The 25,558-nt window shown below is 52.4% G+C and overlaps 2 protein-coding genes across 5 annotated transcripts in view; both read right to left on the minus strand.

The window, feature by feature from the left end:
- Positions 1-322: 322 nt before the first annotated feature.
- Positions 323-6,090, minus strand: UCP3 (uncoupling protein 3). 3 transcript variants are annotated; one of them, XM_068988469.1, is made up of 6 exons: positions 5,965-6,090; positions 5,274-5,484; positions 4,816-5,016; positions 3,609-3,710; positions 2,734-2,914; positions 323-437 (listed from the first exon to the last, which is right to left on the minus strand). In XM_068988469.1, exons 1-6 carry the CDS (start codon positions 6,088-6,090, stop codon positions 323-325), a joined length of 936 nt encoding a protein of 311 aa, XP_068844570.1. The 3 variants fall into 3 exon arrangements, with proteins under 3 accessions (XP_068844570.1, XP_068844572.1, XP_068844571.1); XM_068988471.1 differs by lacking the exon at positions 4,816-5,016; XM_068988470.1 differs by lacking the exon at positions 3,609-3,710.
- Positions 6,091-13,845: 7,755 nt separating this feature from the next.
- C2CD3 (C2 domain containing 3 centriole elongation regulator) overlaps positions 13,846-25,558 on the minus strand; it is a 122,841-nt gene continuing 111,128 nt past the window's right edge. For both annotated transcript variants that reach the window (XM_068989325.1, XM_068989326.1), the window contains exon 33: positions 13,846-14,497. In XM_068989325.1, the coding sequence (XP_068845426.1) occupies positions 14,357-14,497 (141 nt within the window). In that variant the 3' untranslated portion in view covers positions 13,846-14,356. The remainder of the gene's footprint in view (positions 14,498-25,558) is intronic.

Consider the following 25,558-nt stretch of genomic DNA (forward strand, 5'->3'; position numbering starts at 1 on the left):
ATAAGTATGCAAACTTCTGTTTTACCCAAATAGATCTGTTTTGGTTTATTTTTCCTTGCCTAAATGTTAGGCATCCAACCTGATGGATTTCACAAATTAATATAATTTATTTTCCACCTTGTCAGTGCAAAACAAAGGTGTTCTTAAGACAAAGCACTGAAGACCACAGTCCTTCCTATTCTTCTGTCTCTTGAGTCAGCATCAAGTAAACAGTTCTGTAAACAAACATGTACGGGTCTGTGTCCCTGTGGCGTGGACCCACTGCTTTATTCCAACCTGAACTGGTTTTGTCCTAGTTAAATACTAAGTAGCCTTGTCTTAGTCAAAATGGAGAGTCTCGTAGCATCTGGACTTTCATCAAGGCCCGTTTCATCTGCTCGTAGGTGACGAACATCACCACATTCCAGGATCCCAAACGCAGAAAAGAGGGTGTAAATCTGATGAGGGAGACAACCACTGGTCAGGTGGGTGGACTGGAGTCCCGCATAGATCTGTGTGCCCTCCCCACTCGGTGCTGCTGCTGAACTTCCGTTAGTCAGGAGCACTTCTGAGATTGTTCTGTCATTTCCTTCCTACTGAAGGAATTTAGGCAGAAGTCGGAGTCAGGCAAGGAAAGAAAACTAGCACTTTGAGCAGAGTTACTGTGTTAGGCAGTTAATTCTCACCGTTTTATCAGGTAGCTATGATTGCTGCCAGTTTCTTTTTAGAGACCTGGGTGAGATAGCTCAGTTGAAACCCCTGACTCCGCTCCACCGCTGAGTGTTTCTGGGCTCGTTTACAACCTGGGCAGCCACCCCTGAGGAGGCGCCTGCCCCCAGCTGGAGGCATTGCAAGGCGAAAACAACTTGATGCCAAATTTAGCTAATCTCCCAAGAGCCAGCCTGTCCTGTGACCACCTCACCTCAGCTATGGTTCACCGACTCCGGGAGGAGCCTGGCTCCTGCTCTCCTCTTCAGCCTGTCTCTCCGCTAATCCCCTCCTGGTTCTCTCAGCTCCTGTCAGACCCTTCCTCCCACACCTTTGCCCACGTTGGTCCTTCTGCTTGTTCTTCTCCTTGCTGGACTGGTTGTTCTTGTCTCTGTGGGACTTGGCTTGCGCACCGGAATCTCACACCAGGGCCTCTCCTGAACCCTCAGCCTGGGCCTCTCACAGGGAAGATGGCACGGGGGCAGCAAATGTGAACTCTGGGGATGGTCCTGAGTTCAAATCCCAGCTTGACCAGCTTCTTAACCTTTCTCACCCTCAGTTTACTTACCTGTAACTGGAGGACACTGTTGAGAGGATTCAGTGATAATGGACAGGGTTCGGTATTAGTAAATCCTCAATAAATGTCCCCTGCTTGTTAGCTGCTCTTCAAAAGAAGCACAGCACAGGGCCCAGCACCCATGAAGTGCTCAGGGAATGTTTCCCAGGTGAAAGTACGAACTGAGACAAGTGGGATGAAGAGCCTCCTGATGGCGGGGTCGAGGACATGTGTGCTTGTTGGGCCTAATCCAACGATGGGTATCAGAAAACCATCCTCAGTGGTGGAGGTACGAGGGCCAAGCAAAGAGCTCAGTGTGGGATGGAGTGGGTGGTGTCTAAAGGTCAGGGTTTGAGCCGTGGCTCTTCCATTTAAACTTTGTGAGCTGGAACAAGTTCCGTGACCTTTCTGAGTTTCATTCTCCTTCTCAGTAAATGTGGAGAACTGGCCCAGTTCAGGGGGAGTGTGGAGATAATATATGTGAAGCGTTAACCCAAGTCCTCATGCTCAGTGACTTGGTGGTCACGGTGACTATTCATAACTTTATTATAAAGAGCTGATTTTGTGCCGGGGACTCTGAGAAGTGGAAGATGTATACAGTTGACCCTTGAACAGCACAGGTTTGAACTGTGTGGGTCCACTTATAGAGTTTCTTTAATATTAAATACTGATGATCTGAGATTGGTTGAATCTGTGGGTGTGGGACGAGGGATGTGCAGAAACCATGGCAACAGAGGAACCACGTGTATGGAGGGCCGACTATAAGTTGTAACTGCATGGGGTGCGTGTCTGTAACCCTGGCATTTGTTCAAGGGTCAGCTGTATAAGCCACAGTCCTTAGCTGCAAGGAGCTTGCACTCTAGCATGCGGGATCATTTAAACTTACAAATACTATCCTACAAAGTAGGAAGTGGTGGGTACCATAAAAATGGTATCAGGGAAGTATTGCTGAAGTTCACAGAGGGGGAGAATTTGTATCTGCGAGTGTTAGGGAAAAGGTGGTATTTGAACTAGTCTTGAAGGACAGTTAAGGTGTAGGGCACGTGGACGGCGCAGGAATGGCTTCCATGCAGAGGGAATGGTAGATGCCAGGAACATGTGAAGCACATGGGCTGTCGGCGGTGGCGATCCGTAGTGATGGCGGTGGGTCAGGGAAAAGCCTCAGGATTACCAAGCACCTTTCCCTCCTCCTCCCCTTCCTGTGTGTTTGGGGGATGCACTTGGATCTATGCCTAGACTCCTTTTTTTTTTTTTTTCTCAGATAGGCCTCCCTGATCTTCAATTCAGATTTGGTCCCCTCTTTTCAAAGAAACATTTCCTTAGGTCTTTATATTGTGATTTTCCTTTGTGGCATTTACATCTGTGCTGTTCAACACTGCGTTTCTAGGTGATCCCATGGCAGACACGCTGTACATGGAGGGGAGGAAGGGAGACGGGGAGGGAGGCCTGGTTCTCTAGGAAGGGGTGCTGGTGGCAGGAGGGGAGCTCACCCCTTGTAGAAGGCTGTGGGGCCCTCCTGGGTCACCATCTTCAGCATACAGTCGAAGGGGCTGTGGTACTGGCCTGGGGGCGAGTTCATATACCGCGTCTTCACCACGTCCACTGGGGAGGCCACCAGGGTGGCACAGAAGCCAGCTCCAAAGGCAGAGACAAAGTGGCAGGGGAAGTTGTCTGTCGCAGGGTGGGGAAGAGCAGATATTGGGCTGTGAGATGAAGAGGGCCCTTGTTTTCTGTTTCACGTGTGTTCGTCGTTGGTTCCTAATGAAGCTGAGCTCCTTGAGCATGAGGTTGGCATAGTCTAGTTCTTGTGCTCAGGCATATCTGACTCTCTGCGAGCCCCTGGACAGTAGCCCACCAGCCTCCTCTGCCCATGGGACTTCCTGAGGCAAGAATACTGGAGTGGGTTCCATTTCCTCTTCCAGGGGATTTTCCTGACCCAGGGATAGAACCTGTATCTCCTGCATAGCAGGCAGATTCTTTACCATCTGAGTCACCAGGGAAGCCCAAGTATGAGGATAGCGTTTTCCAAATCTCTTGCAGTGCCAAGGTGGGGCTCTTGATAAGGACTCACAAAGCTGGACTGTCCCAGAGTTGGAAGCTAATCCGGCCCAATCACCTCATTAGAGGAAACTGGTCAGAGAAGGTGACCCTTGCTTGAAGGTGCACAGGGAGAAATGGTGCTGGGCTGGAGCCCAGGTCTCTGGCCTCCTGTCTAGGGTTCTTCCTTACTCATCCTAACAATGCTGGGCACCGTGCCTCCCTCCACTCCTTCTAAAGCCCGGTTGCCTGTGGGTGGTACCCACTCTGTGGAGTCCCAGTCCCCTCCAGACTGGGAGGGCTATCTGCCTGGAGCCCAGGGCCTCACCGGTGAGCAGGTGGTAGTCTAGCAGCTTTTCCTTGATGATGTCATAGGTCACCATCTCACCACAGTTGACAATGGCATTCCTCGTGATGTTGGGCAGAACTCCTGTCAGGAAGAGGGTGGGGCTGATGAGTGCGAAATAGAAGAAGCGGACCCCCTGGCTGCAAGGCCACAGGCCCAGTGCGGGGATATGGTGCCTTGTTCCAGTGGTCTAGAGGAGCCCATCCTAGACGGTCAGATTCCACACTCTCCTTTCTGATGTTAAAAGCTCTCAGATTACCCATGTCCATTTTAGATACAAAAAGCAGAGAGACCCTCTTGTGTGTGTTTGGGCCACATTTCAGAGGATAAACTGCAATACCCATCAAAATTAAAATATGCCTCCCTGAGACCTGGCTAGACCCAGAAAAGGAAGCCTTTCTTGGGAGAGGAATGGTAGGCTTTTGAAACAGTGACAGGTTGCAGCCATGGCAGGGCCCTTGGAGAGGGTCGAGACCGCCTGCTGGTTTCACAGATGAGGGCTGGGCTCCAGGAAGGCACACAGCAAGCAAGGCTGTGACTCAGGCATCCTGCCTTTAACCGTCACTGGGCCATTGTTTTCTTCTGCAAGATTCATGTGAGCCCTGGCCACATGTGGGAGAGACAACGTTATTTGTCAAGGTGGGTTCCCTTAAACACACAGGGAACCTTACAGTTTTGTTCCCAAGGAAGCCCCCTCCTCATGACTGCTTCCCTCAGTGGCCACTGTTTCTTCTCCATGCACAGCAGTCACCCCTCATAGGGGAGGCCCTTCCTTCCCTTTAAATACACCGGGAGCTCACTGGAACTTTAAGGCCCAACTTTTACATCGCCTCTGCCCCGCAACCCCCTAAGCCTTCGTGGCCTGCACCTCTGTGTGAACTCAGCACCTCCTGCCCTGTGGAATGGCTGCTCCTTGACATGGCCCCCTCCTCTGTGACTGTGAGCCCTGAGGGTATCCTCTGTTCATTTCTATCTCCCTCACAGCCCTGCCCGTGGTGAAGGGTTGGTAAACTGAACTGAATTTGGGGCAGTATGGCTCGTCAGCTGGCACATTGGGATATGTTAGGATATTCCTTTAGAACTGCTGGAATAGTCGTGATGGGAGCTCCCTGCTTGCTCAGTTCCCTGTCCCAGCCCTAGGGTGGAGAAGACGCTGCCCAAGCCCCCCAAGCCTAGAGTCCAGACGTACCTTTCCACAGGCCCCGAACCCCTTCCTCCCTGGCGATGGTCCTGTAGGCATCCATTGTCCCACTGTACTTCCTGTTGCTCCCTGGCCCAGTGTGCATGCTGGCCTGAAAGCGGATCTTCACCACGTCCGTGGGCTGGGCACAGGTCACTGCCATGGCCCCCGTGGTGCAGCCCGCCAAAATCCGGGTAACGATGCTGGAGTCTGGAGAGGAGGAGAGCAAGCGGGCCAGCGTTGTACTACCCTGCACCTCTGCGGGCCTGATGCTGGTCTCTGGGGGCTGCCCCTGCCCCAAGCCCACCTCTCTCAGGCCAGGGTTCTGGATCCACGACAGAGGCTCAGTCTCCTCACGAGCCCCTGTTACCAGCTTCCCAAGCCTCAGCTCTGTGTCTGAGTCTGCACTGCCCTGATCCCCTGACCCACAGCCTAGATCCTGCTTTGACCCACCCCTCAGCACTCACGGTCCGATCCCTTGGGGGTGTAGAACTGCTTGACGGAGTCGTAGAGGCCTATGCGGATGGAGGCGAAGCTCATCTGGCGCTGCAGGCCGGCGACCAGCCCGCTGTAGAGGCTGCAGGGGCCCTCGGTGCGCACCATGGTCAGGATGGTGCCCAGCACCCCGCGGTACTGGGCACTCCGGGACGCCTGGGCCACCTGGTTCTCCCCCTGGATCTGAGGGACACCCCGAAGAGCATGAGGACTTGGGTGGGGCTGTGTGCAGGGGGCCCTGCCTGGGGCTGGACCTCGGAACAAGCCTGGTCACAGTGTCACGTCTCAGTAAAAATGACAGTTCTGTGTAGCAGTTGCCAGCTCACAAACTGTTGTACATAGTGCGGTAAAACGGAGGGTGATGATTTTTCTCATTACAAGTTGTCTGTGACTTGCCCAAGCTCACACGGTAATTCCTTACTTCTCACTTTATGGCTTACAAAGTAGGGCAAGGCCATATAAGGACCCTGGCATGTCCTGCCAAGGAATTAAGATCTTGGGTGATGGTGATGAGAGGATGGTGAGGTAGGGTCATGGATAGTGAATGACCTGCTCAGGGTTCTCTGTGAAGAAGGGCAGGTGGGCAGACGCTGTAGGTGCCCTGGTGGAGAACTCAGCCCCTCCATTGTTGGGAACAATGACCCTTGGCCAAAGGGCACTTACCTGCAGGCGGACCTTGGCTGTGTCCAGTGGAAAGGTGAGGAGGTCAGCAAAGCAGGCCGCCGTGCCCGCCCCCAGGAACTTCACAGCCGTTGTGGGGGGCCTCTCTGAAGGTTGCAGTCCAACCATGGTCCCAGAGGCCCTGCCCGGTCCCTCCAGGGCCCAGTGGAGGTCCAAGGAGAGAGGCTGCAGCCCAGCCTTGGGCTTCAGTGCATGGAGAAGGCTGCAGGGGACAGGCCAGGGGAGGGGATGGGACGTGTGCCCTCCAGACCCATCCCCAGGTTCAGGTTCCCCTCAGCACCAGGATTGGGTTTCTAAGTGAAAAGCCTGAGCAGGGCTGTCTTAGCTGTGTGGATTTGACTTATAAGAACAGGCTGCTTTCCTCCCTAATCTCTTGCCATCCTCACCCTGCCCTTTCCCTTCCCCGTTGGAAGTGGTCTTCATTGCATAAAGGCTCAGGCAGAGACAGACCTGGTTCTGACTCCGCACCACAACCCTCTTCTCCTTCCCCAGCCTCAAGCCGCTTCCTGGGGAACGCATGCTCCCTGGGGTATGGTTGTTGTCTGGTTGCTCAGTCATGTCCCACTCTTTGTGACCCCATGGACTGCAGCACGCCAGGCTTCTCTGTCCTTCACTATCTCCCAGAATTTGTTCAAACTCATGTCCATCAAGTCGGTGATGCCATCCTAACATCTCATCCTCTGTCGTCCCCTTCTCCTCCTGCCTTCAATCTTTCCCAGCATCAGGGTCTTTTCCAATGAGTCAGCTCTTCACATCGGGTGGCGAAAGTATTGGAGTTTCAGCTTCAGCATCAGTCCTTCCAATGAATATTCAGGGTTGATTTCCTTTAGGATGGACTGGTTTGATCTCCTTGTTGTCCAAGGGACTCTCAAGAGTTGTCTCCAGCACCACAGTTCAAAAACATCAATTCTTCGGAGCTCAGCCTTCTTTATAGTTCAACTCACACATCTGTACCTGGCTACTGGAACAACTATAGCTTTGACTATATGGACCTTTGTAAGCAAAGTGATGTTTCTATTTTTTTAATATGCTGGTATATGGAGAGCTTACCCAGCCTTATCACTTTAGGTCCTGCCATCCCAAGTCAACATGGTAGGGGTGGGAGGAGAGCCTGGGAAGGTGGGCAAGACTGCAGCAGCTGGAGAAGTGGGAGGGGGCTCCAGGTTGCTCTGTGAGACAGTCCAGGGCAGGTTTAGAGGAGGAGAAGGGAATGGCTGGAGCATGAGGCTTTGGGGGCGGACCTCTACACACCGTCTCACTGAATTCTCACAGCTTGGCTGTGGGGTAGCTTCTCTCCTCTCCCCACTTTGGGCTGATTCAGTGGGGGCTCAGAGATGTTGGCCTGCTCAGAGTCACCAGTGTCAGAGCGTGGATTGCTCTGCTCTGCTAGGCTTGAAACAGTGCTGGAAAGAGGGCAGGATGGCATTTAAATCTATTTTACAGGTGGGAAAAGAGAGGCTTAAGATGGAGAGAGACTTCCTCAAATTCACGGAACTGCAGCCAAGGTCTTGTGGTGGCAATAAGACCTCTTTCGCTGTTCATTCCACTCAGCGGCCCCAGTGGATGTGGTAGAATGGATGTCCACCATCTTGCCTTTTTGTTGCGGATATTCAATGCCCTTTGAATTACATGCAACCCCCCTCCCTGGGGACTTAAGTGCTAAGCATGTGCAACAGCAGCTTGGTGAGGAGGTCTGGTGGGCACGGCTGTCCAGGCTGGCAGAGGAAGACAACGCGCCCGGGGAGGCCGAGACCGGTGCCTGTCACAGTCAGGGCTTGGGCTCCCCCCGCAGTGCTCGCCCCACAGCCTATCTGCCTGCCTTTCTGCGTTGCTCCCTGAGGGCCGATGCGGAGCTGAGTCTGGTTGAGGGGACAGCATGGCGGGCCAGCCGAGGGAACACCGTCCTCCTTCCCATTCGCCCGACAGAAGCCCAGCAACTGCCAGGAGGCTTGGTCCCTGGTGGGGAGGCTCTGGCTCCTCTTTAGGGGTTGGAATGCATGTGTCTGAGGGAGTGCAGGAGCAGCTCCCAGTGCCCACATCCCGTCAGCCTCTCTTCCCTCAGGCCCTGGCCTTTCCCCTGTCCAGCTCCTCCTCTGACAGGAGCAGGGCTGCCGAGATCCTCAACTTCAGGAATCTGAGAGCCTGATTCCCAGGGCAGGAGAGGCCCCGGGGCGCTGTGTTCTCTAGTGTCTCTTATTGGTTGTACGAGTATCCCTTTTCCAAAATGTTTGGTGGCCACCCAGGCTCTAATAGAAGAACTCTGCCAAGTTAGGTATTTTCACTCCACTCTCAAGAGTTAGGAACTGAGGTGCGGAGGTGGGGCCCCTAGAGCCGTGTGACTGCACATTCCTTGCCCTTGGCCCCTGGTATGGAGTGTTTGTGATGGGCCAGGCCCCACTGGGTGGCTTTGAGCGCTTCATGAACTGTGCCTTCTGGGCTGGGTCTGTCTCCCTGGGGAGCCTGTGTCCCCAGCCAGGGGGCTGAACCATCAGATATGGCTTCCCTTCTGAACCTCCTTTGTCCTTGGCTGCCTCTGTCCCAGACCTTTAGAATTGGCTCACTTTTTTTTCCCCCCCTTGGCTGCACAGCATGTGGGATCTTAGTTCCCTGGCCAGGGATCGAACCTGTGGCCCCTGCAGTGGAAGCATGGAATCTTAACCACTGGACAGTCAGGGAAGTCCCTAGAATTAGTTCATTAACTGCCGTGATTTTTCCCTAGATGGGGGCCCCAAAGCAAGGACAGGAGCTATTTATCCCGCTTCTCTGTGCAGCCTGGTATCCAGATGGCCCAGGGCCAGAGGGGCCCAGGGAGGACCAGTTGACCAAGGGACCCCATGGGCCGATGTGGGGAAATGGGGAAGAAGCTGAGATAGATGCCCACAGTGTTCTTTGATGGAGGGCCTCAAATGCCCTAGCTGTACTTAATCTAGCAAGAATGGGGACTGGCTGGTGTTTTCAAGTTGAGGGATGACACCATCAGACCTGTGTTTAGGTCAGGCTGGTGTAGGCGTCGGGGCTGGACAGGGAGGGAGCCAGTGGAGGCTCTGAGACCAGTGAGGTTGAAGGGATGGTGCACCAGAGGTGTTGGAGCCTGGCCTTGGTCAAGAGCAGCAGCCAGGAGGCAAGCCAGAACTTGTTCCAGAGGCTGTCTTGAGCCCCCCACGGGGGCGGAGTGGATGGGCATGGACTCAGGCGGGGTGGGCTCTAGACTTTCACTGGTCACGTGGGGGCGGGACGGGGAGTGCCACCAGGGTGGGCAGAGGTACGGGTCCTGAGGCTGGTGCTCCCCAACCTCTTCCTTTATTCCAGCCTCCTGAAAGGGTACTTGGGAAGCCCTAGCGGCCAGCAGCCTGGTGGGCTACAGTCCATGGGGTTGCAAAGAGTCGGACATGACTGAGCGATTTCACTTTCACTTTTCACTTTCATGCATTGGAGAAGGAAATGGCAACTGGCAGGGGAGCCTAGCGGGCTGCCTTCTATGGGGTTGCACAGAGTCGGACACGACTGAAGCGACTTCGCAGTAGCAACAGCAGCAGCGGCCAGCAGACCTATCCCACTGACATAGGTGAAGGGTAGAGCAGAAGTTTCTCTCTGTGCTCTGCTGGAGCATGAGGAACGAGTCATTCCAGCCTTGCACACCCAGAGTAGTGGTGCCCCGTTAACATCTGCTGAGCACTTTTCGCACCAGACACTGCGCTGAGGGCTTTAGAAGCAGTGACTAATTCAACCCCTTTACAAGGCTACGAGATAGTTGCTGTGACTGTCTGGGTCCAAGGGCCCGGAGGCTTTGAGGGCTTCAGCTAGTCACAAGGCTAGAGGGATGGATAGGGATTCGAGCCCAGTGTATGGCACCTGCTCCAGGCCCACCTCCCAGTCTCAGACTTCAGAGCAAGCTCAGGGTACCTGGAGCCGCTTATTTACAGACCAGATTCTTGGCCCTCAGCCCGAGATTCAGGTCTGAGCCAGGGCCCTGGAAATCTGCATTAGAAACAAGTTCTCCGTGGTGGCTCTGGAGCAGGGATCAGAGTTCCTGTTCTGAGATGCCCTTGACCCCACCTTCCCGGCAAAGCCTCTCCTGCACGCCTGCTGAGTCAGGGAGGAGGGCCTCCTGGGGAAAGGGCTTTATGCTCTGGAGGAATTGCGGGTACTCTGGGCCAGACTAAGGAGAAAACCACATCTTCTCTTTGGGGATTTGCAAAGTCACAGCAGAGGCCGCCAGCAGAGCAAAAGGGAAGCGAGTCCCTGGTGAGAGACAGGAGTGGGGGTGGAGTCCCAGCGCCAGCAGCGCCCTCATCAGGGCTGCCTTTCCCTCCTCTTGACTCAGGCTCTACCTGCTGTGTGCTACCAGCTCTGGCTGCCAGCTGCCTTTGGGAGAACATGGAGGAGGAAGATGGGCTGGAGGGTGGGGTCTTACCTATAGGGGCAGCCAGGGTGGTGGAAGCATGGGGCCTCTTTAGGGCTCGTCAGGGCTCCATCCCAGGAGGCGGCAGCAGGGATCTGATCTCCCCTTTGCCATTTGCTGGTGTCTCCGCAGCCTCTGGGTTGGCACCTGTCTTTATACACTCTGGCTGACCTGAAACCTTACCCTGGAGTAGCTACTTGACAGCCTGGTCACTTGACCAGAGGCGGCTGGTGCAGGGCAGGGATGCGAGGGGGGAGGTCAGAGTTCCAGACCTGCTTCAGTTCCCTTGACTTGGGCTTCTTTAAAACACCCCATTGCAGTTGATGAGAGAAGAGCTCCTTTGGGTGATGAGGGTGTATATGGGGTGGTGGGGGTTGGACTTGTCACTCTTGAGAATCCAAAGGCCAAGGCTGCCACGATGGTCTCGTCAGGGCTCCCCTGGGCCTTCTCTTAATAGTAACAATGGATGCTAACTCATTTCTTGGTGCCTACCACGTGCTAGAAACTTTACATACATTATTTCTTTCACAACTCTTATGAGGTAGGTATGATTAGGAGTCTTTTTTCCCAAAGCTTTATTAAGACATAATTCCCATGCAATTTACCTGTTTAACTGGTACAGTTCAGTGGTTTTTAGCGTATTCAGTTACACAGCCATCAGTCATCACAGTTTTAGAACATTTTCGTTACCTCCCTCCCCACACATCTCCGTACACAACAGTGTCATTTCTGATTTCCCTTCCCTCCAAAGCCACCCAGGCAATCATTAATCTACTTTGTCTCTATAGATTTGCTTATCCTGAACATTTCATACAAATAGAATCACACACTATGTGATGTGACATTTTGTGACTGGCTTCTTTTACTTACCATAGTGATTTCCAAGTTCATCCTTGTTGGATCATGTGTCAGCACTTCATGCCTTTTTATGACTGAGGATTCATGCATTTTAATGCTTAGTTTACAGAGGAGAGAACTGATAGGGAGGGACAGGGACGTGCCCAGGTCATACAGTTATGTGGCAGGGCCTGACTTCCAGCCTGTAAATGATAATGTACTTTGGACCTATCTGCTGTGAATACTACTCTCTGTGACATGACACTTGGAGGCTTCAGCATGGACACCACTGGAGCTAAGGGGATCTGGGGAGGGTCCCTTGCAGCAGCCAGTGATAGGCACTGAGGGTAAAGGTTGGGCAAGTCTGAACCTGGGAACCTGGTGACCAAGAGGGAGGGGAAGGGGAAGGGGAGGAGAGAGGAAGAGGTAGAGAGGGATGGGAGTTAATTTGGTGAGGCAGAGGCCACTTCTAGACTTGGGCATAGAGCCGTGGCCACAGAACAAGTGGTTATGGGTCCAGATCAAGTACCAAGGTCCTCCTCCTCGGGCCAGGCCCTGCTCTAATGTCAACAGAACAGGCAGCTGGGTTAGTCCTATAAGGGGAGCTGCTCAGGTCGTCGAGGTGAGGAGGGCTCTGGAAGGAGGTTTTTGGCTCCACCTGAGAATGGCAGTCTGGAGGTGGTGGGGGAATTGCAGCCAGGAGGTGTGGAGGGGTAAATAGGGGCAGTGGGCCCTGGAGAAACCCAGAGTGTGGGCAGCTGAGCTCACGTGGGCCTGGGTGCTCTCTGAGGGCAGGGCCAGCCCTGTCTGCTTTGGCTCCGTTTCCCCAGAATCCAGCCTGTGCTAGAAGTTCCAGAGTTGGCTGCTATGGGTTGAAATCAACCAGCCTCTGGGAGATCAGCAGCACCCATTTGCGGGGCTCTGTGGTGGGGGTGCTGAGGGCAGTGGGGAGACAGCGGCTGGTTCTACTGGCTGTGGTGGAACAAGCATGCTCCTTCTGGCCTCACCCTGCGCTGCATGCTCGGCAGGGTGCTTCTGAGCTGTTGTTGGGAAAGACAACCACCTTCTGGGGAGAAGATGCTGGTAGAGTATCTGTAGGAGTAGAGGGGGGGTTCAGACCCTCAGGGTGCCTGTGTTACTGGAGGCTGCCCTCCGCCTGGGTAGGAGTCCTTATCCTAACTGGACCCCATCGAGTTATTTACAGGAGTTGGAGCAGGATTTACGAATATTTGTCACCTGAGGCTAAAGCCCTCAGGCCTGGACTTCTGATGGCCCCTCTGTGGGTTGTGTGTAGCTTCAAGGCAGGTGGAGACCTGGGCCTTGAAATCTCCTGGCAGGCAGGCAGCTGGTGAGCTGAGGGAGACGCTGGGGAGGGGGTGAGCTGGCAGCCTGAAGGTTAGGGGCCCAGATGAACAGATGAAGGGGACACGCTGGTCTGACGGCACTTGACCGACGAGGAAGGCAGCCTGTTTCCTCTGGGTCCCCTCTGGGGCCTGTCCTGCCTGTCTCACGGTTAGTGGTGAATTCGCCTGTCTACTGACTTGCTCTGCTCAGTGGGGGAGGAGTGGGTGGGGCAGGCATTTCCTGAGCTTCCGCCAAGGGCCAAGTGCAGGCGAAGCACTTTCACAAATGTCATAATTTAAGCTTAGCAGCAACCCACTGAAGTGGGGCTTGTTATCTTGCTTTACAGATGAGGTGACAGAGGCTCAGACAGAGGCGTAGTCAGGCCTGGGGGCACCTATCAGGAAGCAGCAGAACCAGCCGCTCTCTGCTCTCCCCTCCACCGCATGTGGCCCCAGATGCCCTGCTGGCTTACCCCAGACTTTAAGCAAGCCTTCTCTGACTGTTCCAGTCCACATGGTTCCCCCCCAAAACCTCCCCAAACTCTCTGAATTCACAACACTTAACTGACCGTACCCTGGGCACAGAAGCCTTCTGATGTGTCTGGAGGTGTCTCATGTGGTGACTTACTTCCTAGGTACGTGAACAGAGGCAAGTCACGTAACTCTGTTGAGCTTCAGATTAATTATAAGATGCGAACCACAGTATGTGGGTTGGAGGGCTGCTCTGAGGATTGAGATGACCTGTGCTTGGGGTGGAAAGCGGGGCCCTTCATGTTGCTCCCTCCTCTCCCCTCCCCTCTGCCCCTTTGTAATCCTCGCCACACAGACCCTGTCTGTGGTAGCTGCTCAAATGTGTGGAGTCTGACAGTCTAAGCCAGAACTATGTACTCATCCCAGAGAGATGGGGGATTCAAGCAGGCCTGTAGCATGCGACCGCTTTACTTGGCTGACAGGCTTGAGGAACCAGCAGAGGAAATACTAGGTGTCACTCCAATCTGGACCAACCTAATCTTTGGGGGAGTCAGAAGTCTCATGGTGACCCTAGCCCCCTGGTTCCAGATGAGCCTTCTCCAAGGGCCGAGATGGTTGTCAAGTTTTCCCTCTGGCTGTTAGAGCACAAATTCCTAACACTCCAGAGGCCAACCCAGTAAACACTTGTGCACAGAATACAAATACCAGTATCATTTTATTCAAACACAGGCAGGAACAATGACCTTCAGAGCTGGGTAAAAACAATAAGTTAAAAGCATGGTTAGAATTTCAGACAATCAGATAAAAAGTTCGAAGGAGGTAATTTCCCCCTCCTTTCCTACTGATTAATTCAACACAGCATAAAAATAATTTTATCTATAAAATACCCTTATTCCCAAGCAAATAAACTGGAAGTGGTCCTTGGATTTCCCTGGCTATGCCCGATGCCCAAACTCTCCACCCACCTTCCCCAACCCTTAAAGGCAAAAGGGCCCATCATATTCAGGGAGAGGGTAGGCTTGTGTCAGCAGCAGGCTCTGTGGAGGACACTGGGAGGAGCTTTCCAGCTGAAGGATGTCTGCTTTGGTGGGCCACTTGGGCATTGGAATCCACTGTGTCCCGCCTTTGCCTCACCATTGGAGGAAGCTTAAGTCCTGGCAGGTGGACACGGCCCCGGTTTGGGATGCTCCTCTAGTCTGGGGTGACTGGTGTCCAGGGACTAGGCTGGTGGTGGTCTTAGGGCTCTCACAGCCCTGAAGGAAGACGGACAAGGCTGAGGGTGAGTGGGCGGGTCGTCCTTCCCTCAGTCTTTTGGGCTGTATTAGTCCTTCTGGGAGAACTGGGAAGAAAATATCCGTGCAATCCTGCGAGTTTCTTCCTCAGGCAGGGTGGGCGGCAGCGAGCTGGGTCTGGGGCGACAAGGCCTTTGGGACAGGGATCCTCTGGTGGCCTTGCTCTTGTCCTGGAGGGGAAGAGGTCAGCAAGGTTAGCACTGCGCACATGGCACAGCCTAGAGATGACTTTGACTCCTCTCGTCTTTCGCTCCTTCGGCTAATACTGGGATACAGCTGACTGATTCACAAGGCACCTTACACACCTGAGTGTGTTTAAGCCTCACCTTGACCCTGCAGGCTGGTATGTGGTTCATGGATGGATGAGGAAACGACAGTTCAGGTGAGATAAACTCAGGATATACACACCCTCACAGAGTAGCAGAGCTAAGATGTGAACCGCTGCTCAGACTCCTCCTGTGCCTCTGGAGGAGGGGTGGTCTCTCTCTTGCTGCAGGAGTCTAGGCAAGTCATTTGTCCTCTGAAATGTGGGTGTCCTGTGTGTGACCTGCCAGGTAACGTGAAGCACATACCCACAGCCCTGCTACCAAACATTTCCCTGTCTCGGGCTGATGGCTATCACTAATCCCCTCACCTCTAATATTTATTTATTTGGCTAAACTGGGTCTTAGTTGCAGGATGTGGGATCTTCAATTTTCTTTGCTGCAGCATGCAGGATCTTTTTTTTTTTTAGTTGCAGCATGTGGGGTCTAGTTCCCCAACCAGGGATTGAACCTGGGCCCCCTACACTGGAGCGCAGTCTTAGCCTCTGGACCACCAGGGAAGTCCCATTAATTCCTCCTTTAAGGTGAGTGCTTTGGGCTTATGGCATTGTGGTCCTTTGGATTCTTTTATGCTTCATCCATCTGTTTAACCAATCCTTTATTTCTGTGCTGGGTTCCTGCCTTGAAGGAGCTTGAAGGATACAGGAAAGCCACCCCAGGCTGGTGGTGGAGAGCAAGGCCCTCGGGCGGAGGTGGAGGCCTGGCAGAGGAAGAGGCAGGTGACCTTGGCTGACCTCACAGCATGCAGTCTATCCCGTGGATGGGTATCTCCTCCCTGCCCCCACATGCTGGACGCACACTACCACTCCCTAGGCACCTAGAACCAGCTTGGTGGAGATCCTAGAGGTGGAGACTTTCCCTGCTCCTTAGTAGCTCTGCTGATGGGAAGCTGAGGCCCAGCTCCAGCTGCTTCTGGGATCAGTATACTGAGCGGCCCTTCTTTCCTTCATTTCCCCACCTTGTTGTCTACTGTGAGAGGGAGAGACCAACCGTTCCTGACCTCCACAGCTCAGAGTTGAGCTGGAAAGACAGAGAACTATTTCAAGAATTAAAATAGCAGCTTGGATATGACAGGGGGAATGGCAGTCAGGCAATCCTGAGGGTCTCCACCAATCTGGAATTCTAGATGCCAAGGGAGGGCACACACCCTGACAAGCTCTCAGCACCGAGAGGCCACAGGTAGGTTCTCTGCTGGAGAACTGAGAGCAGAATGGAGCGTGTGGCTGGGCCTGCTCAGCAGAGGTGAGAGCAGACTGCTCCCAATCTCCCAGATAGGCCGAGGCTAAAAGGGGAGAAAGGAAACCCACCCTGTGCTGGTGGTACTTGCAACCCCTGATGCCTCAGGCCGGGGAGACCAGCCACCCAGCCACTGCCTGAGGCCCTCTCCCTCCAGACTGAGTGCTCCTGCAGGGCATGGCTGGAGTCTGGTGCTGTGTCTCCCACTGGGACAGGCCTGAGACGGGAGGCTGAGAGCTTCTGGACCGGTGAATGGGCCCAGCCACGGTGGCCAGAGACTTCCGTTACCTGGGGAGGAGACTGCCTCTTGCAGCGAATCTCCTTCATTTGTTCATTCCAGGGCCAGTGATGGCTCAAGCTGGGGGGTGACAGATGCTGATGCACCCCTCAGCCACAGAGATGAAGCTCAGAGCCTGGGAGCACAGAGAGAAATTCATGACAGTGGGAAGGATGGGGCAGCTTCGGACAGAGGTGGTACCCGAGACACACAGGGTTTCAGCCCAGCTGGGGTGGGGGTGAGGTCATGCCATTGGAGGGAGCAGCGTGAGCGGGGCCTGTACCTGCCAGCTGGGCCCACATCTGTAAACCAGCCACAGGCAACCTCCCAGTACCCACACCCGGGCCCAGTAACCTGCAGGGGCCGGGGGGCTTATCTGCAAGGCCCAGACCCAGGGATGGACAGGACGGGGCTTGGCTCTGTGTCCTGGGCAGAGCAGAGCTATGGAAGGTCAGCAGCATTTGGCTTATGTTGATCTCCAAAGGGTCTAAAATCATCCTAACAGTAAAGTTTCCTTCTTTATCAGGGCTGCTACCCCAGGACATACAACGTTAGAGGGGCTGGGCAAGCTCCTAGGCTCTGAGCTTCATCTCTGTGGTTGTCGGGTACATCAGCATCTGTCTCCCCTCCAGCTTGAGTCATCATTGGTTCTGGAATGAATGAAAAAATGAATGAGGTATTTGCCGCAGAGGCAGTCTCCTCTCCAGATAATTGACGCTGCCTAGAGTAAGACCGGGAAAGGCAATGGCACCCCACTCCAGTACTCTTGCCTGGAAAATCCCATGGACGGAGGAGCCTGGTAGGCTGCAGTCCATGGGGTCGCGAAGAGTCGGACACGACTGAGCGACTTCACTTTCACTTCTCACTTTCATGCATTGGAGAAGGAACTGGCAACCCACTCCAGTGTTCTTGCCTGGAGAATCCCAGGGACGGGGGAGCCTGGTGGGCTGCTGTCCATGGGATCGCAGAGTCGGACACGACTGAAGTGACTTAGCAGCAGAGTAGGACACCCCTAACTATTCCTCACTGGAGCTCTGGGGGCACTGGGAAATTGTCACTATGGCTGTGCTTTGAGGAGTCTCAGCCTTCCTGGGGAGGCAGGAGGAGCCCACATGGAAGCAGGATCATCAGACTGAGGATGTCATATGGGGGGTGAAGTCCCTGCAAGGGTCCTTTCCAGAAGAGGGATTTAAAACAATATGAAGGTGGAATCTGAACAAAGCCTGTGAGAAAAGATGTTCCAGGTGGAGGCTCAACTTGAGCAAAGGTGTGGAATGTCTTTGCTGGGAAAACAGTGGGGACGGGCCTGGCTGACTGCAGAAATGGAGGGCAGAAGACAAGCCCAGAGCGGGGGCTACTGAATGTCTAGGGAGCAACTGACCATACTGCCCTTGGACTTCCCAGTGGTCTGTGTGTTAAGCCTGGCACTACATCAGGGGTGTGACTGTCCCACCCAGTCTATGCAGGCCTGCCATTAACTTCTGCCACTTCCAAATATGGAGACCTGCTCTTTTCTGGGCACCTCGACACCCAGGCCATGAACATGGATAGGCCTTTCAGTCTGTTGTTTGAGACCGAAGTCTCAAAGGAGTTTCAGTGTAGGCAGAATTCCACCGGGAGAAAATAAAGCATCAGGGAACAAGTAAGGAACAGTGGTGGCAGGAAAACATGGGGCCTCCTGGGGCTCCTCAAAGTGAGGAGCTGGGGTTCTCCAACCTTGTCCAGGGAGCTGGTTCTAGTCCTGGCTCTACCACTTCTTAGCCAAGTGGCTTTGGGCAAGTCACTTCTCTGGGCCTTGGTTTCCTCATCTGAGAACAGATCAAGATGAGCAGATAATACAAGAGGAGCTACCCTGTAACCCAGGGACTTCTCTCGGTCCGTGGCTTCCTGTTCGGCCAACTCCCTGTGATGCAATGCCTTCTCAGAATGCTCTAGCCCTCTTCTTTGGTCTGAAGTGTGATCTGATTGAAGCCCCTGTGGTCTGGGTTCCCTCCATCCAGTCCCCAGATGGATGTCCCTAAATAGGCCACATGTTCCCTGGAGGGTCGTGGGTGCAGGTGCCCCCATTTACCCCTGCTTCAGGGTGTCCCTGGACCTTCTCAGAGGGGAGGTGGTGGGGTGGAGTGGAAGGGACACTGGGCTACAGCCAGTTCAACTGCCTCACTTGCTTGAGGCCAAAACGTGCTCTCTCTGGGTCCTGGTACCTTCATTACCAAGAGAACTCCCCTTCCTTGCCCCATGTCTACTGTGAAGCTGAAATACAATTTAGACATGACCAAGGCTCTGGTCCGATATGCCATCCTCTCAAGGGAAGGGCTAAGTGGCACCAGAGCGGAGAGCAGAACAAAGACTTGCTGCTCTCACTGCACTTAAGGTGCAGTGCGAGTGGCTGCGGCGCCTCCCAAGGCAAGCCCAGCGCTGGCCATGCTCCCCTCCTACCGCCCCCCACCAGTGAGCTCCTGGGCCTGGCAATGGGGCTGAAGTCGTTTTTTACTCCAGAGCAGATCCCTTATATGACATAAACACTGACTCAGGAGCCAGAAGTAAAACTTTCCAAAGAGCTGAAAATTGAAAGTAAACAGCACCCGGTTCTGGCTTGGATGGCGCTGCTGAGAGTTGAGCGAGGCTCAGCACTGCCACCGCCTGTTCACCTTTCACCCCCTTGGCTGGCTGCCTCTCCTGGGGCAGCGCCCAGAGTCCCGTCTGAAGGCTGAGACTAGGACTTCCTTGTGCTGCAGGAAGTAGCAGACTCAGCAGCTGCAACTTGGAGCAGGGGGTAAGTTGGGACAAGATGCGCAGGCCGGGGGCCCAGCCCTGACAGGCAAGTCCTAAGTCTGACTGGGCCTGGCTGCAGCATGGCGGGGCTCCATGCTCCACGGGCCCCCTGTAATCCTGCTGTAGAGCTCTGGTCATGTGGCTCTCACTACCTATACACTCCCACCTTTCCTCACTCCCTGATGCCTCCCTCCCCTCCTCCGAGAAGGCTTCCCTGAAAACAGACCTACTCCACAGGCCCCGAGTTACCCCTCAGCCCAGACCTCAGTCTCCTAATCTGCACAACAAGGAAGCTGGACTAGATCAAGACGCCTTAGCCTTCTGAACCCATGCCCTGCCTGGGGAGAGGGCTCAAAAGTCCTGGTTCCTGGGCAGAAAAAGATAAAGTGACACTCCCGGAAGACTCTGGCCGCAGAGCTGCTCAGGCAACTCGAGCCGAGCACCTGTCTGCAGCCCTGCAGGCCCTCTCCCTCTCGGTGCCTGCTGAATGCCTGTGGGCCAGGGTGGCCACCAGCCAACTGTGGCTGTGTCCCCTGACTTCTGTACACCCTTGGCCAGAGAGCTCTTCTCCTCCCTAAAGCTTTGTGTGGCCTTAATCAGAAATGCTTTGACCTTTGGGTGTCCTCCTGGGGCTCTGCAGAGGGCTAGGGACTTGGCAGCTGAAAGAGGGAGGCAATAGGTCAGGCTTCTTGCCCCAAGAGGGGCAGGTCAGCCAGGAAGTTCCCTTGGACTCCAACCGTCCGGTCTGGTGATCTTGTGATAGGCTGGGTTCCTCCAGCAAGACTGTGTTTCTCTTAAATGGCTCTAGGCTGGGGAAGGAAAACCAAGGGACAGAAAAATTATTTGAGCTCCTGGGAGAAAAGCAGCTGCCTCAGGACTCAGATAAAGGCACTGAAGCACAGAAAAGTTAGGTAGCTTGTGCTGGGTGACACAGCTAGAAAGTGGCAAAGCTGACTGAACTTAGGCTGTCTTTTGGAGGCCATGCACTTAACCGCGATACAGAACTGTGTGGGAGTCTTTGAGGGAGGCACGGCTACAAACTAGGTTCATATTGGCCCCCCCGACTGTGTGTGGGACCTCAGAAGGTCAGCAGCAGAGCCAGGAGCTCTCAGCTCCCCAGCTGGCCTGGAGCACCTCGATCCCTGTGATGTCTGAAACTGCTGGGTGGGAGGGGGCTGGGCAACTGAAGGCTTTCAAGGGGACACTTATGCCTGGCCTTGTCTTCCGCCTCCTACAGGACCCCTCATGATCAACAGCACCTGGCCCCAGGCCTGCGGTCCTCCAGGGACTCACCTGACAGCTTGATTCTTGCTCTTCTCTTTTTCTCTCCTGACTGCTTCAACCCAGGCCAGGCCGATCTCGCCCCATCTCTGGCCTCTTCTCTAGCACATACTGTTTGTACCTCCCAGTTACCACCTTCTGTTGATTCTCTGAGAGGTTTCTTTTCTCCATATCCACAGCCTGCAAAGCCTTTCCTTCATCTTTGCTGACTTCTGCTCATGCCGCCCTACATGGCTCTGTCAGCCTTTCCCTGTACTCATTCACTTTGTTTTATTCAGTACTAATACAGGCTAAATGGCATTTGAGAAAGTCAGTTGAGTAGTTTGGTGGCCAGTGCCCTCCCTGAAGACAGGGTCCATGGCACCAGGTCCACCATTTCTACATCAGATAAATGAACTTGATGGAGCTGGTGGAACTTAACATATACAGATAAGTCCCCTGGGGAACTGTAAGCTTTGGCGGGTGTGGGGGTGTGTGGAAGCGTGGGGGTGAGGAAGGGGCCACAGCTCCTTCTCTACTTGTGTACAGAATTCAGGACTTTGAAATTTGCTGAAAGATGTACATTTCAAGTTTGAGGCCCTAACTACTTTCCTACTCTCTGGCCTGCCTGTCCTCTGGTCACTTTGGGCTCTCCTAGTCATCAATGGTAAGTTACTGGAGGGTTCTGAGTGAAGAAGTCACATGACTCATCCCATGAGTTACTTAACATCTTAAAAACTTAACAGGATACTGTACGGGGAGTGGGCTGCAAGGGGCAAGGGCAGGAGCAGAAAGGCAAGTTAGGAGGCTCCTAGGTGGGAGATGACGGCAGTTTAGACCAGGTAATGCTGGGAGTGTGAGCAGTGGCTGGGTCTGAATTTAAAAGGCAGAGCAGCCAGAATTTCCTGGTGGATTAGAAATCAAGGCATCAGGGAGGATTCCATGGGTTTTGGCAGGAACAACTAAACCAGAAAGAGAGAATAGCTATTAACTGAGATGGAAAAGACTGAAGAACAGATTTGAGGAATACTCTGGAGCTGACTTTTAGGTATGCTGAACTTCAGACACCTATTAGATATCCAAGTTGAGAAGCGACATAGGCAGTCAGACATATGAGCCTAGAGTCAGAGGATAGGTCTGGGCTAAGATGGTCATTATGAGTCTTCAATGTATAAATGGGATTCAAAGCCTTGAGATCAGACAAGGTCATCTAGAAAGTAAGTGTAAATAGAGAAGTTTAAGACCACATCCTGGGTCACCCCTGTATTCACAAGTAGAAGAAATGAGGAAAACCAGCAAAGGTGGCTGAGCAGGAGCTGCCAACAAGGGAGGAGAAGAACCGAGAAGCACTGATGCCTTAGAAACAAGTGAAGAAACTGTTTAAAGGAGAGAGATCAAGTATATCGTATGCTGCTGAGAGGTCAAAGGCACTCGGACTGAGTAACTGGTTTAGGAATACGCAAGTTTTTTTTTTTGGACAACCTTGAAGAATCCTTCCATCCTCTGGAGGTAGAGTGTGGTAAAAGTCAATTACAGCGGGCAAGCCCGGTGGGATGCAGTATGGGGAGGCACAGTAGTGGGAGGGTGTGGGTATGAGTAGACTAGCTAGAAACAGCTGTGGAGGAGAGGACTGGGATGCGATAATGGAATGGTGAGAAGTGAGTGGATTCAACGATACTCAGGGGACAGAATTAACAGGCCTCGGTGATAGACTGGCTGTAGGTGTGGGGGATAAAGAGTAGGAGGAGGGGGGGAGGCCGGGAAGATGACACATATACTCTGGCAGGGTAACTACAGGATGGTGGTTGCATTTACTGAGATAAGGGATGCACGCGGTAGGGGCAGGTGTGCAAAGGAAGATAACAGGCTCAAGTTCTGGATGTGTTGAACTGTTTGTAACATCAACTAAAAGACTTCAGGATGCTGCTGGACCCACATGTGTCTACAGCATGGCAGAGAAGTCTAGGCTGAAAGTAAGGATTCGAGAGTCAAACTGTAATAATAACTGAAATAACTGAAGTGGTTGAGACTTTCCCAAAGAAACATGTGCAAGAGCAGAAGACGTAAGCCTGGGGCAAACAACACCTACATTAATGCTGTTGCATCCTCTACCTCCTTTTTAGGGAATTTGATAAAATTAGTTTGCCCCTGGCAACTAAGCAAACAGAATCAGATGTAACTATAAATAAAACCCAGGAGCTGTCCTGGTGAAGAGTTACTTTATCATAAAGAAGGAAGAGAAAGCATAAATAGCAGAACCTGACTGATTCATAAGTTTCGGGTGGGCAAAAAGGTTTGTTTGGATTTTTTCTGCATGATGTTATGGAAAAACCCAAACAAACTTTTTTTTGCCAACCCAATAATTTCTAATGTGCCACTGGAGTGTTCCTGCCAGACCCGCCATCATTCTCCCTCTTTTGCTTCTTGAAGAGGTGAAAACCAGAAGATCAAACAGTCACGAGGAAGGAGGGCTGAGGGCTCCCCTTACCCTCTCTGTGTGACACCTGGTTCTGTTCAGTACAACCAGGCTTTCAGGCCTTATAACCCCATCTGACAGATGACACCGACTCAGATCAGCAGATCTGCCGAAGGTCACAGAGTCGTATCCACTGTACTGTGGGGGACAGAGGGGAAATGCCAGCCTCACAAACGCTGGAGTGGAGACTGTCTGGGAAGCTCCTGGGTTCAGGTGCTCGGTTTCAGTGTAGAAGGCCTAGGCCTTCCCTTAGACCTTGTGAAGCCAGGTGAGCTACTGTACAGCTGTCCCAGGACACTGCTTGAGGAAAGTCCAGCTTCTCAAAGGCTCCTCTTCAGCCTTCAGGGCCTTAGGAAGAGGCAGAATAGACGGAGTCCTCAAGCAGGGGACACATGACAAGGCTCCTGCCCTCCCCTGCCTACCTCTCACTTTGAGCTGTTGACTGGGCCTGAACCCTAACCAAAAACAGAAGACAAGAAAACAGAAGCTTTCATCAAACGGGAAACTCTATTACCACATCTAACCCCATCTGCTTTAGTACCCACCTTCTCTGCCTGCATGGATGCTGCAGGGTGAGTTTTCTACTTGTCAAAAGGCTAACCCACACGTGCTCTGGATCCCATGCAATCTCTACAACCCAGGGCGTAGTTTCTCTATTCTCTTTCCCTCTCCAGCATCTTCCTCTTCTCTCTTTCTCTACTGGCCACTGTACTTGGCACTCAGAAAAAGCTGTAGCCTTTTGTGTAAAAACAAAAACCAAACTCCCCATCTCAGATGCTACTCCACCCACTGCTCTACACTTCTGATCCATAGTCACAGCCAAATCTATGGGAGAAGCTGGTGTCTCCGTTTTGCCACCATTCAATCATTCTTAAAATTTAAATTACATATGATTTTGTATTTTCACTGTGTAACATACCAGAGAATATGTAACATATGTAAATTATGAAGCATAATAAAAATGAACATCTATAAATCCGCAACCCAACCTAAGAACTAAAGCATCGTCAATATTGTTGAATAGACTATGTGCTCTTCTTCCTCATCCAATCCCCTGCCCCTACAAACTATGAACGGTTGTAGTCAAACTGTTAAAAACCAGAGATGAAAATATTAAAAGCAGCCAAAGAACAGAGGTCATATAACATTTGAGGCAACAGCAATGAGAATTATAGTTGTTTCTCATCAGAAACATTGGATGTCAGTAGAATGTGGAGGGATAGTTCTAAATGTGGAGGGACAGTTCTAAATGAAATTACCTGGTGATCCCATGGTTAGGATGCAGAGCTTTCATTGCTGAGGGCCTGGGTTCAATCTCTAGTCAGGGAACTAAGATCCTTCGAGTGGCCAAAAATAAATAAGTAAAATGCTAAAACAAACACAATTCAAGTTTGAATTCTATATCCAGTGGAAAAAAATGTTTGAAAAATGAAGGTAAAATATATTTTCAGCCAACTGAAGCTGAAAGCATCAGTTCCCCATAGGTCTGCACTACATGAAATTCTGAAGGAAGTTCTTCATGCTGAAGGGAAACGGTAATAGGCTGAGACCAGGGTGTAAAGGAGGAATGAAGCCAAGAGCATAGGACGGAGAAAATATACTGCTACCAACACATCAAGTAGTGAGAGGCTCATAACCAGTGAGGATGGCCAACATCCTGATGTTGCCTGGGTCCTGGGGACTTTCAATGCTGAATGAGACAATTCTGGGTGAACTGTGACGACTGGCTATCCTAACTAGGACCCAAGATGAGGTCCTGAGGAGACAGGTGTTCTGAGAGCAGCAAACAATGGAGTTTTGTTGTGGGAAAGAAAGAAAAAAGGCCGACTTCCCTGGTCATCCAGTGGCTAACAGTCTGCTTGCCAATTCAGGGATCCCTGGTCTGGGAAGATTCCACATGCCTCAGGACAACCTAAGCCTTTGTGCCACGACTACTGAGCCCATGTGCACTAGAGTTTCTCTGCAACAGGAGAAGCCACGGCAATGAGAAACCTGCGCACCACAACCAGAGAAAGACCGCGCAGCAACAGGGACCCAATGCAACCCAAAATAAATAACAATGAAACAAGGCTGAAAAGTGTGTGAGACTTATCTTTCTCAGAACTAGACGTGCCCTTTAACTGAAGTAAACATTCTTGTATCTTCCCCTCCCATCCTTTGTATTTATCTTTAATAGATTAAAGACAATGAGTCACCCAGGAGCTGGCACATTATGAAGGTAGAAACACAAAAGCAGGAAGAGCAGTTCTGTTTGGCTTGGACACAGTGATTCGTAGGCTTCCCTTCCTACAGGGCACAACTCACTGACATTTCACCCACTTGGCTGGGAGGGGAAGAGGGAAAGGAAACTAACAGGGTCTGCTTTTTTTCTCTAGGCTAATTCTTATCATTCTCTTATTAGGTAAGAATCATATTAGCCTGATGTTACTTCAAAAAAAAAAAAAACCAGAGAGAGAAAGGCCAAGGCACCTGCCCAAGATCACTAAGCTACGTGACATTATTTCACTTCACAGGTGGTCTTGCTCTAAAGCTTGTGCTTGGTGCAGGACACGGCCCTGCTATGCTGGCCTAAGTGCTGATGTGTATACAAAGGACATGCAAGGGGGGATGCAGAGCAGAAGATGAACCAGTGACCTGAGCCTGGGTAGAAATAAGGCCCCAGAAGTGCAGAGCTCCTGGTGGGGACTGGCACCTCTCCTCCTCTAGGACAGGGATACATATCTGATAAAAACTGAGATGTGTGGGAACTTAAGACTGATCCATGTGCCAAATAAATGAGGTGTCCTTAAAATGGTGCTGGGGTAGATGAGGGAAAGGAAACCAGTGAAAGAACAGACATCTCTGTAGGACTATACCCCAGGTTTCCAGGATACTTCTGGACTGA

Source organism: Capricornis sumatraensis, chromosome 16, assembly GCF_032405125.1.
Source record: "Capricornis sumatraensis isolate serow.1 chromosome 16, serow.2, whole genome shotgun sequence".
NCBI classification, from domain to species: domain Eukaryota; kingdom Metazoa; phylum Chordata; class Mammalia; order Artiodactyla; family Bovidae; genus Capricornis; species Capricornis sumatraensis.

Excerpts from the sequence above, each read along its gene's own strand:
- UCP3 (XM_068988469.1), bottom strand. The coding sequence starts at position 6,090 with ATGGTTGGACTGCAACCTTCAGAGAGGCCCCCCACAACGGCTGTGAAG. Across the intron at positions 5,017-5,273 it reads CACCCCCAAGGGATCGGACC|ACTCCAGCATCGTTACCCGG; the intron begins GTGAGTGCTGAG and ends CCTCCTCTCCAG. Across the intron at positions 2,915-3,608 it reads AGACTACCACCTGCTCACCG|ACAACTTCCCCTGCCACTTT; the intron begins GTGAGGCCCTGG and ends ACCCTGCGACAG.